The 13,070-nt window shown below is 59.2% G+C and overlaps 1 protein-coding gene across 2 annotated transcripts; it reads right to left on the reverse strand.

The window, feature by feature from the left end:
- Positions 1–869: 869 nt before the first annotated feature.
- SNAI3 (snail family transcriptional repressor 3) lies at positions 870–8,019 on the reverse strand. 2 transcript variants are annotated; one of them, XM_081274635.1, is made up of 3 exons: positions 7,019–8,019; positions 2,774–3,391; positions 870–1,584 (listed from the first exon to the last, which is right to left on the reverse strand). In XM_081274635.1, the coding sequence occupies exons 1-3, from the start codon at positions 7,092–7,094 to the stop codon at positions 1,403–1,405; spliced, it is 876 nt and encodes a 291-aa protein (XP_081130761.1). In that variant the 5' UTR covers positions 7,095–8,019; the 3' UTR covers positions 870–1,402. The 2 variants fall into 2 exon arrangements, with proteins under 2 accessions (XP_081130761.1, XP_081130760.1); XM_081274634.1 differs by having other exon boundaries at positions 2,774–3,394; positions 7,019–7,997.
- Between the last annotated feature and the right edge of the window lie 5,051 nt (positions 8,020–13,070).

Below are 13,070 nucleotides of genomic sequence, written 5' to 3' on the forward strand. Positions count from 1 at the left end.
TCTCATGGGTGGGCTACTCTCTCAAGGTCACCCTTGAGCCCAACATCAAGTTGAGTTTCCCTGGGATGTCTCTGAAGCCCCTCAAAGGCCATAATTAAACCAGCTGCCCAAGACCCTGCAGGGCCTGGCCAGCAGAGCAAGCTGAATCTGCAGATGGGAATACCCAGGCTGGACACTCACTGCCAATTTTGGCCTGGAGCAGCTGAGGGGCTGGAGGACCAGGCACTGTGCACGTGGTCCCAGCAAACCTTCCTGAGTGTTGTCTTATGTGGACACAGGCTCCTTGTGGGTGAGAGGGGAGCCTCTGCCGTGGCCAGGCAGCTCTTTCTAGGGCCAGGACAAAGGCCCCTAGCCATCCGAGGGCTGAGGTGGAGCTGCTGTGGCAGGCCACCTTTACCCAGAGCACAGCTCCCCTGCTGGGAGGCCTGCCCCCCCCCCGCGTCTGCTTTCACCCCCCTCCTGGGTCACCCCCCTCCTGGGTCTGCCTGCCCCCCCTGGGTCTGTGGGTGCCTTGGCCTCCTGCTTCATTCTGGATGTCACCTCCAGGGTTGAGCTGGAGCCAGTTAGACCATGGAGAGGAGCCAGAGCCTGGACTCTCCTCTGCTCCGGAGGCCGTCCAGCCAGACCCCCACCATCCCTGCCCTGCTCCCTGGAGTCCCTCCTTCATCTTCCACGCTACTCTGAGGGGGTCTCCTGGTGACTCTTGTTTTCCAGAGAAGGCCCTGGGCTGCTGGCCCATGGGGCCCCCATAACACTCTCTCAGTGCAAAGGCCCCAACTATCCAGAAGCCTGCTGCCCGGAGATGACCAGAGTCCACTTCCTCTGCAGAGCCAGGGTGGGGGGACGCAAGACCTCACAGAGCACAGCAGGCAGGAGTAGGGGCTCTTTATTACCTTCCCTGCTCCCCCAGAAGGCAGTGCCACCTCAGGCCAGCCCCCACTCTGAGCGGGCCCAGGTCCCGCAGCAGGGTCAGGTGGGCCCAGCGCCCTCTGCTCCTGGTCCTGCTCCTGCATCCTAGGGGGTCTGGCAAAGTGACACAGGTTTCCCCAGCCCCCAAGACAAGGAAGGTGAGAAGCAGCCGAGTCCACCACAAGCCAACGTGCTGCCCAACAGCTGCAGAGGGGCTGGGTGGACCCAGCATCGTGGCCGGGATCGAGCAGCGCCAGGGACAACGGTCACACTCTGGAAGCAGAGACCAGGCCAAGTCAAACCGGCACCGTGCTGCTCATGTTGAAGCGCCCTCCTGAGTGCAGCATCTCTGAAGGGGCTCCGTGGGTGGGAGGCCAACTAGTGGCCCCATTGGGCTTCTTGGTCCTGGCTGGTCACCTCTGGTGTCACGGGGCTGCCACGAGGGTTGCCAGCCTCCTGCTCTCTGATGAGGCCCTTGCACCCACCACACCTCTCAGGGGCCAGGACTGCAGCTGGCTTCCTCGTGCCGTGCCAGAAGGGACATGCGGGAGAAGGTCTTGGCACAACCCTTGCACTGGTATTTCTTGGTGCCAGAGTGTGTTTGCAGATGGGCCCGAAGGTTGGAGCGGTCAGCAAAGGCCCTGCTACAGTGAGGGCAGGAGTAGGGCTTCTCACCTGTGGGAGGAAGACAAGGACAGATGAGTGACCACAGACCAGGACAGTGCCACAGGTGGTGACAGGAGCTCTCTGTGTGCAGTCTGCTCCTCCCCTCCAAGCACCCTTGCACTGAGGCCCCAGATGGAAGCTGCTGGGGCCATAGCCTGTCACCCACGGGCCAGGCCACAGCTTCTGAGGCCCTTCCTAGGAACACAGTCCGCATAGGGCTGGCTAGCTTTCACTGGCTCTGCCTGGAGGGTTCCCTGGCTGCCCAGGTCTGTCCATCATTGGGAGCCTCTGGTATCCTTTCTGGGACCCTGGCCAGCAGAAGGTGGGAACCACTGGCTTTCAGCCGAGGCCAGGGTGGGGGCAAAGAGGGACGGAGGAGCATGGTCCTTGAGAGGCACCACTTCCAGTCATGGTGACCAGGGACTGGACAAGGTCTTTCTGTAGAAACGTGGACCCCAGGATGACCCTACCAAGAACAAGGCGAGGGTCGCTGACCATCCCCGCCCAGTGCCCCAGTCTGTGGAGTGTCGAGACACCAGCCGTTGACAGCACCTGCCTCCTGCTGGCTGGAAGCCCACAGGTTGGCTCCAGCTCCCCAGAGCCAGAGTCTCTGCCCTGGTGCTGGCCATGTATGACTCTGCTGACCCGGTTCTGATGCCCACTGGGCCTTCTCATCCCTCTCCCTGCTGCAGGTCCTGGAGGCCCTGAAACATGGGTAGACGCCCACTGAGGCCCTGCCCTCCAGTGTTCGGTCCAGTCTCCTGTCCAATTGCGTCCCCCAAAGGGATGTGTCCACTGACTCCTGCAGCCTCACTTGGAAACAGGGTCTTTGCAGATATGATAGTTAAGAGGAGGCTTGACAGTGTCCCCTATCCACAGGACAGATACTGGTGTCGTATGGCAGGGGAGACTTGGACACAGACACTGGGGGCTCAGATGAAGACCCAGGCAGAGGCAGGAACTGAGAGAGGCAGGAAGCAGCCTCCCCTAGAGCCTTCAGGGCAGTGTGGCCCCTGACGCCATGAATTCAGGTGTCTGGCCTGCAGGGTTGAGAGAGGGTACAGGCTGCATCCTGGCAGCTGCCGGAGGAGGGCGGGCCAGGCTGGCAGAGGCTCTACATGGACACATCTCCCCCTCCTCCAGCCCACACCCTGCCCTCAGGCAGACCCTTCTTGGGGCCGCAGCCCTGACTTCCTACCCGTGTGGGTCCGGACATGGCCCTGGAGCAGCCAGGGCCTGGAGAAGGCCTTGCCGCAGAGCTGGCAGACGCAGGGCAGCGTGTGGGTGCGGATGTGCATCTTGAGGGCGCCCAGGCTGGCGTACTCCTTGCTGCAGTACTTGCAGGTGAAGGCGCGCCCGGCCTGCAGGTGGCAGTGCAGCTGCTGGTGCCTGGCCAAGCCCGCCAGTGTGTGGTAGGGTTTGTGACAGTGACCGCACTCGAAGCCCCCTGTAGTTCGAGGAGCCCCCTCAGTCCTGCACAGTTTGTCTGGAGCCCTGTGCCCATCTGGGTGCAGGATCGGGGGCCACCGGGTGGGCAGCACCAGCAGTGGGGGCAGGTTCAAGTGGTTCAGGCTGTCTTTGAGAGGGACACTGGGGGCCTGGCCAGCTCGAGGGCCCATCCAGCTGATTTCCTGTGGGTGTGACCCTGAGGCCCCTGGTGATTCCTCATGATGTGGCAGGAGAGGCAGGGAGAGGCAGGTGACGGCGGGCGTGCTGTCCCGGGGGCTGGAAGGTGCCCTGGGTGTGGGAGCGGCCTCCTTGTTGGGGGGGTGGAGCGGTGCCCCCGGCCCCCGACAGGCAGAACAGGTGTCATCACCTGCTGGAAGGGCAGAGGGGAGAGAAGGTCTGGTGAAGACAGAGTCCCAACGCCATTTGCTCTCACAGTCCCGTTCATGCCTGTGACCACAGCCATCTCTGAGGCCACCAGCAGCCCACAGGAGGGGGGGACACTGCCCAGGACCGAGATGCAGGGGCCACACAGGTGGTGGTGATTGCAGCCAGGGCCCAGAATCACAGGAACCTGGGTCTAAGATTAAGTCTCTGCTGGGCCCAATAGCGAGAAGGGAACATCTCTCACAGCAACCAGCTCTCCCTGCACGCCCTGCCCGCAGACCCCTCTGGGGAGCTCCCATCATACCCCGAGGTGGTGGGCAACAGCTGGGCCAGCACCCTCCAGGCTCCCACACAGCAGCCCCAGGTCATAACACTTGGTAGCAGGATGCTGTGAGATCACCCCTCCCACCCCCATAATAATTGGCCTCCAGTCACCCCACCATCACCCCACAACGTCTCCGTAAGTGCATCAGGATGTGCTGGGCTCTGCAGCCTCCACGGCTCTGGCAGCACATGCTCCCTTCTCTGGGAACATGCACAAACGTGCTCGGTGGCCACCCGGGTTCAGTCACTGTCATCTTAGGGGGCAGCAGACCTGCTCCTGGCTCGGCCGGTGCTCTGGCTCTGGCTCCTGTGTTAAGGACCAGCTTGCCGTGTGTTTCATCCAGTTGTAATGCCAACTGGATGCCCAAATAAAGAGGCTCCTCTGCAGGTAAGATGAAGTCTGGGTTCCTTGAGGTCTGAATCACCAAACAGCCTTCTGCCCATTTCTTTTTCCTATATGTTGAGAGAAACCTCTGGCCCCATTTCCATCTCCTTTGAGTAGAGAAAGACAACCCACAGGCTGCGAGAAAGTATTTGCAGATCAGATATTTGATCCGAATATACAAAGCATGACTACATACAGAACATCTGCAACTCAACAGGAAAGAACTTAAAATGGGCAGAAGATAAGAACAGCTGTTCGTCCAAAGAAGACATGGACAGGTAGCCAATGAACCCACGAAGAGGTGCTCAACACGGGAGTCACCAGAAGCCCAGGAAGCACAGTGGGATGCCATCTCGCACAGGACGAGTCGGGAAAAGGAAGAGGAGGCAGAGAGGACACGGAGGGCCAGTGGAGAACGCCATCCCCTGCTGGCCCTCTCCTGCTTCCCCAATCATAAGGAGCACATCATGTCCTCCCCGAGAAGGGGGGGCAGTGACAGTGAGAGGTGAAGTCCCACAGCAGGGGACTGCCCCTGCACCCAGGTTTATCGGGGCCTCTCTCCAGGGGAAGTCACTTTCCCTGAGGCTCCGACTCAGCTTCAGCCCCTCTCTGTCCCAACTGTGGACCCTGCGGCCACCTCAGAGCACAGGCCAGTAGGGCCCCCAGGCTGGGGCCAGTGACTGTCTTCAGTCAGAGTCTCCCACAGCCTCTGCTCTCTGCTCACTCTACAGCCAGGTTCCTGGGAGGGGGTCTGAGTGCCCCTCTGGCTTCTGGGGTTCCCTGGGTGCCCTAAAGAGGCACTTGTTTAAAAGGAGAGAGTGGGGGGCCCAAATTTCCACATCTTGGGTCTCTTCTGAGGTGACATCCTGGCAGGGGGAGGAGGAAGACAGTACCACTGGGCCCTGCGGAGCTCAGAGGTGCACATTCAGATGGTAAGGCTGGTGCACGGAATGACCCCGGTGACCCTAAACAATGTTTTTTTAAAAATATTTTTATTAGTTATTGATGGACCTTTATTTATTTATCTGCTTATACATGGTGCTAAGAATGGAACCCAGTGCCTCACACATGCTAGGCAAGCGCTCTGCCCTGAGCCACCACCCAGCCCCTCAACAATGGTTTTAAGCTTTTCTAACTATGACCTCCGGGAGGGAGGAGGAAGCACTGAGCAGTGATATTGGTGGAATTCTATCGTCATGTTGTGTGCGTGTATGAATTTATAACAGCAAATCCAACCCAATGTACAACCGTAATGCACCAATAAAAACGTGGAAAAATAAAAATCTAACCAGGCAAAGATCAGGAAAGTAGAGGGAAGGAAACAGGGGAGGGAGGGACAGGGGAAGAACAGGGGCTGAAGTTGAACAAATTATGTTCCATCCTTTTATAATTATGTCAAATGAATCCTGTTGTCATGTATAACCAAAAAGAATCAATCAAAAAAAAAAAAATCTATGGTTCTAAAAATACAAAACAAAAGCTAGCTAGGCTCAGCAGCGCACACCTGTAATCCCAGCTCAGGAGGCTGAGGCAGGAGGATCATGAGTTCAAAGTCAGCCTCAGCAAAAGCAAGGCCCTAAGCAACTCAGTGAGGCCCGGTCTCTAAATAAAATACAAAATAGGGCTGGGGATGTGGCTCAGTGGTCCAGTGCCCCTGAGTTCAATCCCCGTACCACCACCACCCCCCAGAAAACTATGACCTGGGGCTAGGGGTGAGTTAAGTGGTTATTACTTGCTAGCATGCAGGTAGCCAATGAACTACCTGGGTTCCATTCCTGGCACCCAAAAAAAGAAAAAAAAAACGAGGCTGTGACCCATGGAATCCAGATTCCTGTCATATCTATATTTATATCCACATACATAATTTGAAACAAAAGTTTCACTCACTGTGAGCTCTGCACTCTAATACTTCTATTTTGTTTTTAAAAAGTTCTGATGACTCTTTAAATTGATTTCAAAATGCAAATTGGAAGAGCATAGTGCTAGGTGGCACCCCCTGGTGGCAGCCTGGGTAGCAATTGATCCAGGGGACACTCCCCTGCCCCAGGCACAGGGCAGGGCTCCCACGGGTGACCGTGTGGCTGGGGGGTCCTGAGCTCTAGAATGCAACCCCCCGTCTGGAGAAGTTGCCCAGCTGGGTGGGGGCCACTCTGCACTGGGGCAGGCTCTCCTCTGAGGAGCAAATTTCCAGCCCATGCGCCCTGTGGACAGGAACAAGTGGATACCTGAGCCTGCCTGGAGAACTGCAGTCCCTCAACCCAGCCTACACCCGGTAAGCAAAAGGGTGAGGGGAGTTTTGGGGAGGGAGGCCATCAGAGGGGCAAGAAGGCTGATGGAAACCCAGCTGAACAATGAGAGCTGGGCCTCTGAACCCCAGGGAACACAGGGGTCCCTCTTCTCTGGTCCCCTGAGGATGCTCTGGGGGAATCCTCCCTGGGCAGCTCCAGATGGCCCTTCCTCTCTCTCCCCACTACCCCAGGGCAAGTTTCACGACTTTGGGGATTACTTGGGCTTCCCCTGGGTGGGTGGACACAGCGCCTGGCTGGCCTTCTGACCTTCCCAAACTTCCTCCACAGGGAAAATTACTCCAGGGTCCCCTTAGCTGGGACTGTAGTGGTGGGAATGGACGCCGGTCCACAAGGAGACCTGGTGGCCTGAAAAACTTCTCCAAGCAGGGAGAAGAGCCCAGAGGCAGGTCTGAAGTGGAGAAGGGCCCGTGGGCCATCTCCCTGTCTGCAGCCCGGTCTTGGCCAGGAAGGATTCCTGGGCCCCAACTGTGCTGGAGAGTTAGCCCTTCTCCTCTCACCTGGGACAGGTGTGGCTCCGCTCTCGAGACCTCCCGGCTCCCTCCCGTCCCGCAGGGGCGAGTTTTGGGAAGGGGCGCGGGGAGGCAGCCCCTACCTCTCTGCGTCTCCAGCTGTCCGTAGTTGGGGACTCTGTGGCTGAGGTGCGTTTTCACCAGGAAGGAGCGCGGCATGGTGCCCGCTGGGATGGTGGTCTGGGCGCTGGAGGCGAACGGGGTCCGACTGCAGCGTCTGCGGCGCCGGGCCGCGGGCAGCGAGGCCGGCAGGTGCGGGAAGGGTCAGGCTCATTAGCATAACGCGCCGCCTCGGCCAACCAGCGCCCGGCGCGGCGGGGCGGGACCGCGGCGCCACGCCCAGGACAGGTGCGCGGGCGGGGCCGGGCGCGTGGCCGCCGGTGTCCTCCCCACGGGACTTGGCTGGCGCGCACCGCGGTCACGCACAGACCCTGGGGGCTGGCCACCCACTCGCGCGGCTGAGAGTGCAGAGTTTAGGGTGGGTGGAAACCGGCCGAGCTGCAGTCCACGCTGCGCGAGCGCTGGTCCTCGGAAAACCGTCGGACGCAGGTTACACCTGGCTACCACCTTTCGTAGCTCGGTCCTCTGCAAACCGAGCACAAGCCCTCAAGCCCATTGCTGGCCCACCTCAGCAGCCACAGCGGGGACCAGAGTCAGCACCTGGACAGCCCAGCACAGGCAGCCTGGGTAGAGTGGCCTTTCCTCCTGGGACAACGCTGTGGGCGTGTGCCCCATACCTCCGGAGAGCTGCTCTAGTTGGGGTAAAGGCAGCCTGGAACTCTGGGTTCCCCCGGGTATGGGCAGTGCAGTAGAAGGGGCGAATCCCGCGTTCTGCAATGCCTGCAGCGAGGCGGGACTAGCGGCTCCCCCTCCCCTCCTCTGTCTCCTGTGGAAGGAAGAGTAGGGGGCAGTCTGTCTACTGTAAGTCCCTCTCATCCCCATGTTTCAGGACTTTGGAGGCCTAGTGGGCAGTCTCTGGGTGGGTGGTCACTGCACCTGGCAGGCCCTTGAGAGCCACAGGGCATGCCCTAGCTGGGTGCCTCCCTGGCATTGTTTTTGACACCGCCCCCCAGGACCAGAGATTGAACCCAGGACTTCTTGCGTGTGGGGCAAGTGCTCTATCACAGAGTGACACCCCCAGCCCTTTTTAAACTTTTTATTTTGAGACAGGGTCTCTAAGTTGCCCAGCTAGACTTGAACTTGCCATCCTCCTGCTTCAGACTGGGCGAAGCAGTAGCTGGGAAAGGAGTGGGGAAGGAGCTGGTCACGGAGCACCTAAGTTCCTGTGGTTGTGGGGCAGGGACAGCTGGGGTCGTGTCACCCCTGCCTGCCAGTGAGGAAGCCAAAGCTCTTCGGGGTCAGGGAGCAGTGGAACTGGGACCGACTAGCACCCCAGCCACGGACAGCTGGAGACCATGCCCCTGTGGCTTGATTAGGGAGCATGTCAACACAGGTGGCACTCCTGAGGAGAAGGAGCACTTGTCCTGCAGCAGAGCCTGGCACTCTGTGCTGATGTGGTCTCAGAGGACACGCATCTGCCTGCCACTCATTCACCTGCTCCTGGGCCTGGTGAGGTTTCTATTTGTAGCCTCTCTTACTTTTCCCCTCCTGGACACAGATGATGCCTGCAGAGGGCTGCGCCAGCCCTCCACCCACGCGTCCTTCCTCACCCACCCACCCGCTGGCAGTGTGGCCACCAGCCCTGGCTTGGCAAGTCTCTCTCCTGACCCCAGCCTGAGGTTCACATTGTAAGGCTCCTCTGGCATGCCTGTGGGGACGGCCAGCCTGGCCTGGGAATTCCCCAGAGAGCCTGAGGCCCCTGAGTCCACCTTGGGTGGGGCCCGTGGGCCCCAGGGCAGCCACAGCAATCACCCCAGAGGAAGTCTGAGGTCCCATGACCGTCAGTGGTGCCTCCTCACGGCTGTGCAGGCTCATTCCTCAGCTGTGACTCACGGTTGTGTCCAGGCTGGCCCTGCAGAGCTCCTGGAGGAAGACCTCAGTGCTGGCCCTGTCCCCACATGTGTGGCCCCAGGCAGGAACCTGGCTGTCTTCATCTGCTCAGTCTTTCTGTCCTAAGGGGCTAAACCTGCATGCCCGCATGGGAAGCCCCTTCCCCAACCTGAGAAGGCCCTGCAGTGCCCGAGGTCCTGGCTCTCTTCCCTGGAAGTCTGGGACCTGATGAGCCTGCTGTGGGCTGCCACCCCCTCCAAGGCCCTCCATCAGACACTCAGTGCAGTTTTCAAGTGGAGTGTGTCTCCTTGGAGTGGAGCTGTGGGTCAGGCTGCAGGTCAGGGAAGAACGTGCCACGTTCTGTTCTTGTTGACAGTTGTCCCCCTGCATCAGTGTGTAACAGTGCCGCTGCACAGTGCCCACACCCTCTGTAGCCCATGGAGTGCTCTCCTTCTTGCTAGCAGGCCTCATGGCTCCATATTGCCAGTGGCAGCCCTGGTGATGGACAGGTGGAAACAGCCCTGGTTAGGTGCAGTTGGCCTGTGGCCGGGTCCATAGTGGGACCACCAATGCTTGTTGAGCTGGATGGAAAAGAATCAGGGCCCCCAAACAGCCTGGCCTTGCTGGAACACCTGCCCGGTGCCCTAGGGTCCTCTGAGGGCATGAGACCCCTCTGTGCCCGTGGCGGGGGGACGTGGGGAGGTACAAGGCCCCAGCCTGACCCAGGCAGCTGAGGGCTTAGCTGTCCTGAGAGGTGGGGCAGAGGCTGGCACTGTGAGGGGCAGCACAGCCCTCAGGGGCAGGTGGGTGTGATTAGACCCAATCATGCTCTGACCTGGGGCAGCCCTACCATTGTCCCAGGTCTGTGGAAGTTGGAGCCCGATGCCTGAACTCCTAAAGGCCTGCAGGTGCTTGGTCATCCTCAGTGAAGGGAACTCACTACCACTCACAGGTGCCCGCACCATTTGGGGCCTGTTAGAGGTGAGTGGTTCCTATGATGTGGGGGTCCTGGGAGATAGACATGGTCCCTTAAGACAGCCGGGCTGGGGGCTGAGGAGGGGTGCTGGGGAGGGCGGAGGGGCTGGCAGGAGGCGCTCTGTGTGCTTGTATACTCACACATGTGTGCAAGTGTGTGTCTGTGTGCTCCTGTGAAGTTCCAGGAGCAGGATCAGATGTGGCCTGGAGGGAGTGAGTCCAGGGCCATGAAGGGAGGGCTCCGTGAGGTGAGGTTCCAGCATGGTCCCAGCAGGGAGCTGGGTGCCCACTGGGCTGCTTGTCAATCAGGAGCTGGCTTAACGCCTGGTTCCCTGCAGGTGTTGGAGCCATGGAGATGTTTTGCAGGCCACCTTTGTCATGGGGGGTTGGGGAGGCGGGTCTCCAGGGCACTTGATGTCCTTCGCTCACTCACTCAGTGTCTTGTGCTTCTCTAGTCCAGCCACAAGGAGGACAAAGGCCAACAAGGCCAGCCTGTCCTGCCAACAGCGCAGGGAGGCCTGTCTCTGGGACTCACAGCTCACTGCAGCCTTGCTCCAAGGTGCTGAGACCTGGGGGCCAAACACCACAGGACCCAGCGCAGGCAATCCCTTCTCCACCAACCTGCATACTGAGTCACCTGCCACATTCAGCAGGGCTCCTGGTCAGCAGGTCTCAGCCACATTCTGCCAGGCGGCACCCCCAGTGGCCCTCCAGGCAGGGCAGGCTTCAAGGCAGCCAGGACACTGCCCTCACAAGAATGGGAGCCAGCATGGCTCTCTCTAACAGAGCTTCCTGCCCAATGTGCCCAAGAGAGGTGGCTCCCAGCTTGTCCATATCTTGGCCTGTCTGCCTGAAGACAGATGGTCGTGAGTTGAATTACCAAAAGATGCTGGAGTCCTCCCCGTCCCCATGCACAAGACCTTATTCAGAGACAGGGTCTTTGCAGATGTGACCAGATCAGGATGAGCCTGTGAGGGCCGGCTCTAATCCAATGACTGGCATCTCATAAAAAGGGGAAACATGAACTCAGACAGACCCCAGGGGAGACCACGCGAGGCACAGGGCCCAGGCTCCACAAGCCAAAGGCTTGAACTGCCAGGAGTTTTTAAGGCCTGGGCTATCCTCTCAAGGGCCCTGTCCTCCACCTCTGTGCTAGACTCCTGACCTCCAGAACTTACAGAGACGAGATTTCTGGGGTTCCCACTGCCATCCCTGGCACCTTGCCTCAGCAGCCTGGGACGCTCATGGAGACAGCATCCTAGATGGACAGAGCTGCAGGCTGGGGCTTGTGCTTGACTCTGAGGCCCAGTAGGATTATCAGAGCTTTGTCTGTGGTGACCCACAGCACATCTGTCCAGAGCTTGTAGGAAGCACCTCCCCCAATTCCTAGTGGCCCACTCCTCACACACGTGTGCACCCGCCTCCCATCTCTAGGTGCTCCTAGGGTCAGGGAGGCACAGGTCTGCAAAGAGCCTCACCAGCCTCAGCTCTTCTTCCTGTTCCACAGATGGAGAGAAAGTCCAAGCCCAGGGCCCAGGGTCCTATCTACTTCCTTTGCCTGAGGTTCTGCCCGGGAGGCCACCCTAGGTCTTCCTGTTACCCTGCACAAACTACCCCAATTGCTTCCCAGAGTCTACACTTAGAGACATCCCTTGGGCCATTTTTGTTTTTGTTTTGCTGTACTCGGGTTGAGCCCAGGAGTGCTCTGCCACTGAGCTACGATCCTAGCCCATTTTATTTATTTTTTGAGGCTGATCTTGAATTTGTGTTCCTCTGGCCTCAGCCTCCTGAATAACTGGGGTCACGGGCACATACCACCATGCCGACTCATTTTACTTTTTATTTTGAGATATGGTCTCACTAAATTGTTCAGGCTGGACTTGTGTTGAACTTGTGGTCCTTGGGCCTTGGCCTCTCAAGTCCCTGGGATTACGGGCATGTTCCATTGTGTTCAGCTTTGGGCCGTTTTTGAAACGTCCTTGGACTTTATCAGTCCTTGACACCTTGCTGTGAGTGAATTTAAGCCTCTTTCCCCAAAAAAGTGTTCGGTGAGGGGACAGAGGGAGAGTCTGGTGTCTGAAGGAGGGTCATGGGAGGGAGGGCAGCAGGGGCAGCTCAGCCTGCCAGGTATTTTGTGTCCAGGGGAGGGGGCCTGAGCCTGAACTGCGGCATGAGGACAGCTCCCTTCTCCTCCCAGGTGCTGGGGAGAACAGTCCTGGGGGCTGCCAGGTGTCCAGGTGCCAGGGCCCTGCCTTCCTCTCAGCAGGGGTTCGGCAGGTGCTCTAAACCTCCTCACTCATGAAACAGAAGCAGCTACTTCTGCTTCTCTGGGACCTCGCGAGCCCCAGATGAGGTCTTCCTGCTCCACAGGAGCGTAGGCACTGCCCAGACGTGCCTGAGGGGCCACGGCGCAGGGCTGCTAGCACAGGCAGGCAGCATGAGCTGTGGCGGGGGACCTGTGCACACTGGCAGATCTGCAGCACTGGCTGGGTCTTGCAGACCTATTGTGTCCACCTGCTGCCACTGAGTGCACAGAGCTCCCAGACAGTTTCTCAGGAATCCTGAGTCTGGTGCAAGGTGCCGGGTCTGAGGTCAAGGACCTCTGTTCTCTGAGCATCTGCCTTGGGCTGGCTGCCTGACCCCTTCTTCACGGAGAGGCTCCAGGTTCCTGGTGGCCTGGGGGCACTTTCTAGGAAGTGGGGTGCAAGCTCCCACACCATTGCATAATCTGAAACTACGGGCATGTTGCTGCTGGCCTGGGCCTGATTCCCTGGACCCTGTAGGGAACAGAGCCCAGGCTCCTGGGGGTGAGGCCCAGCTGGCTTCCTGCTGAGCCATGCATGCTTACATGGCTCAGGGTAGAGGGAGACCCCCGCCTAGAGAGGGTGGCTCAATGTGGGCCGAGGGGCCACCTGACAAGCCACTGGCTGATTTGCCTGAGGCCTGCGAAGGCTGTGCTGTCTCCCAGCCCCGCTCTGACAACTGAGGAGGGGACTGAGGCTATGTGGCAATGCCCACGGAGGGAGCACCTCCACTGGATGCCATCCTGTGGCCTTGCTAGGGGTGACTGGCCCCAAATGCTCCAGACACCAGACCAGGGGAAGGGCAGAGCAGACCCTCTCGGCTTTCCCACCTGATCCCAGAGCCTTAAAGCTGCCATCTGGAGGTTGGACAGGGAGGGGCGGGTTGGACTCCAGTGTTTGGAAAGGA

The sequence above is a fragment of the Spermophilus citellus genome (assembly GCF_964194105.1).
Source record: "Spermophilus citellus genome assembly, chromosome: 18".
Taxonomy (NCBI): Eukaryota; Metazoa; Chordata; class Mammalia; order Rodentia; family Sciuridae; genus Spermophilus; species Spermophilus citellus.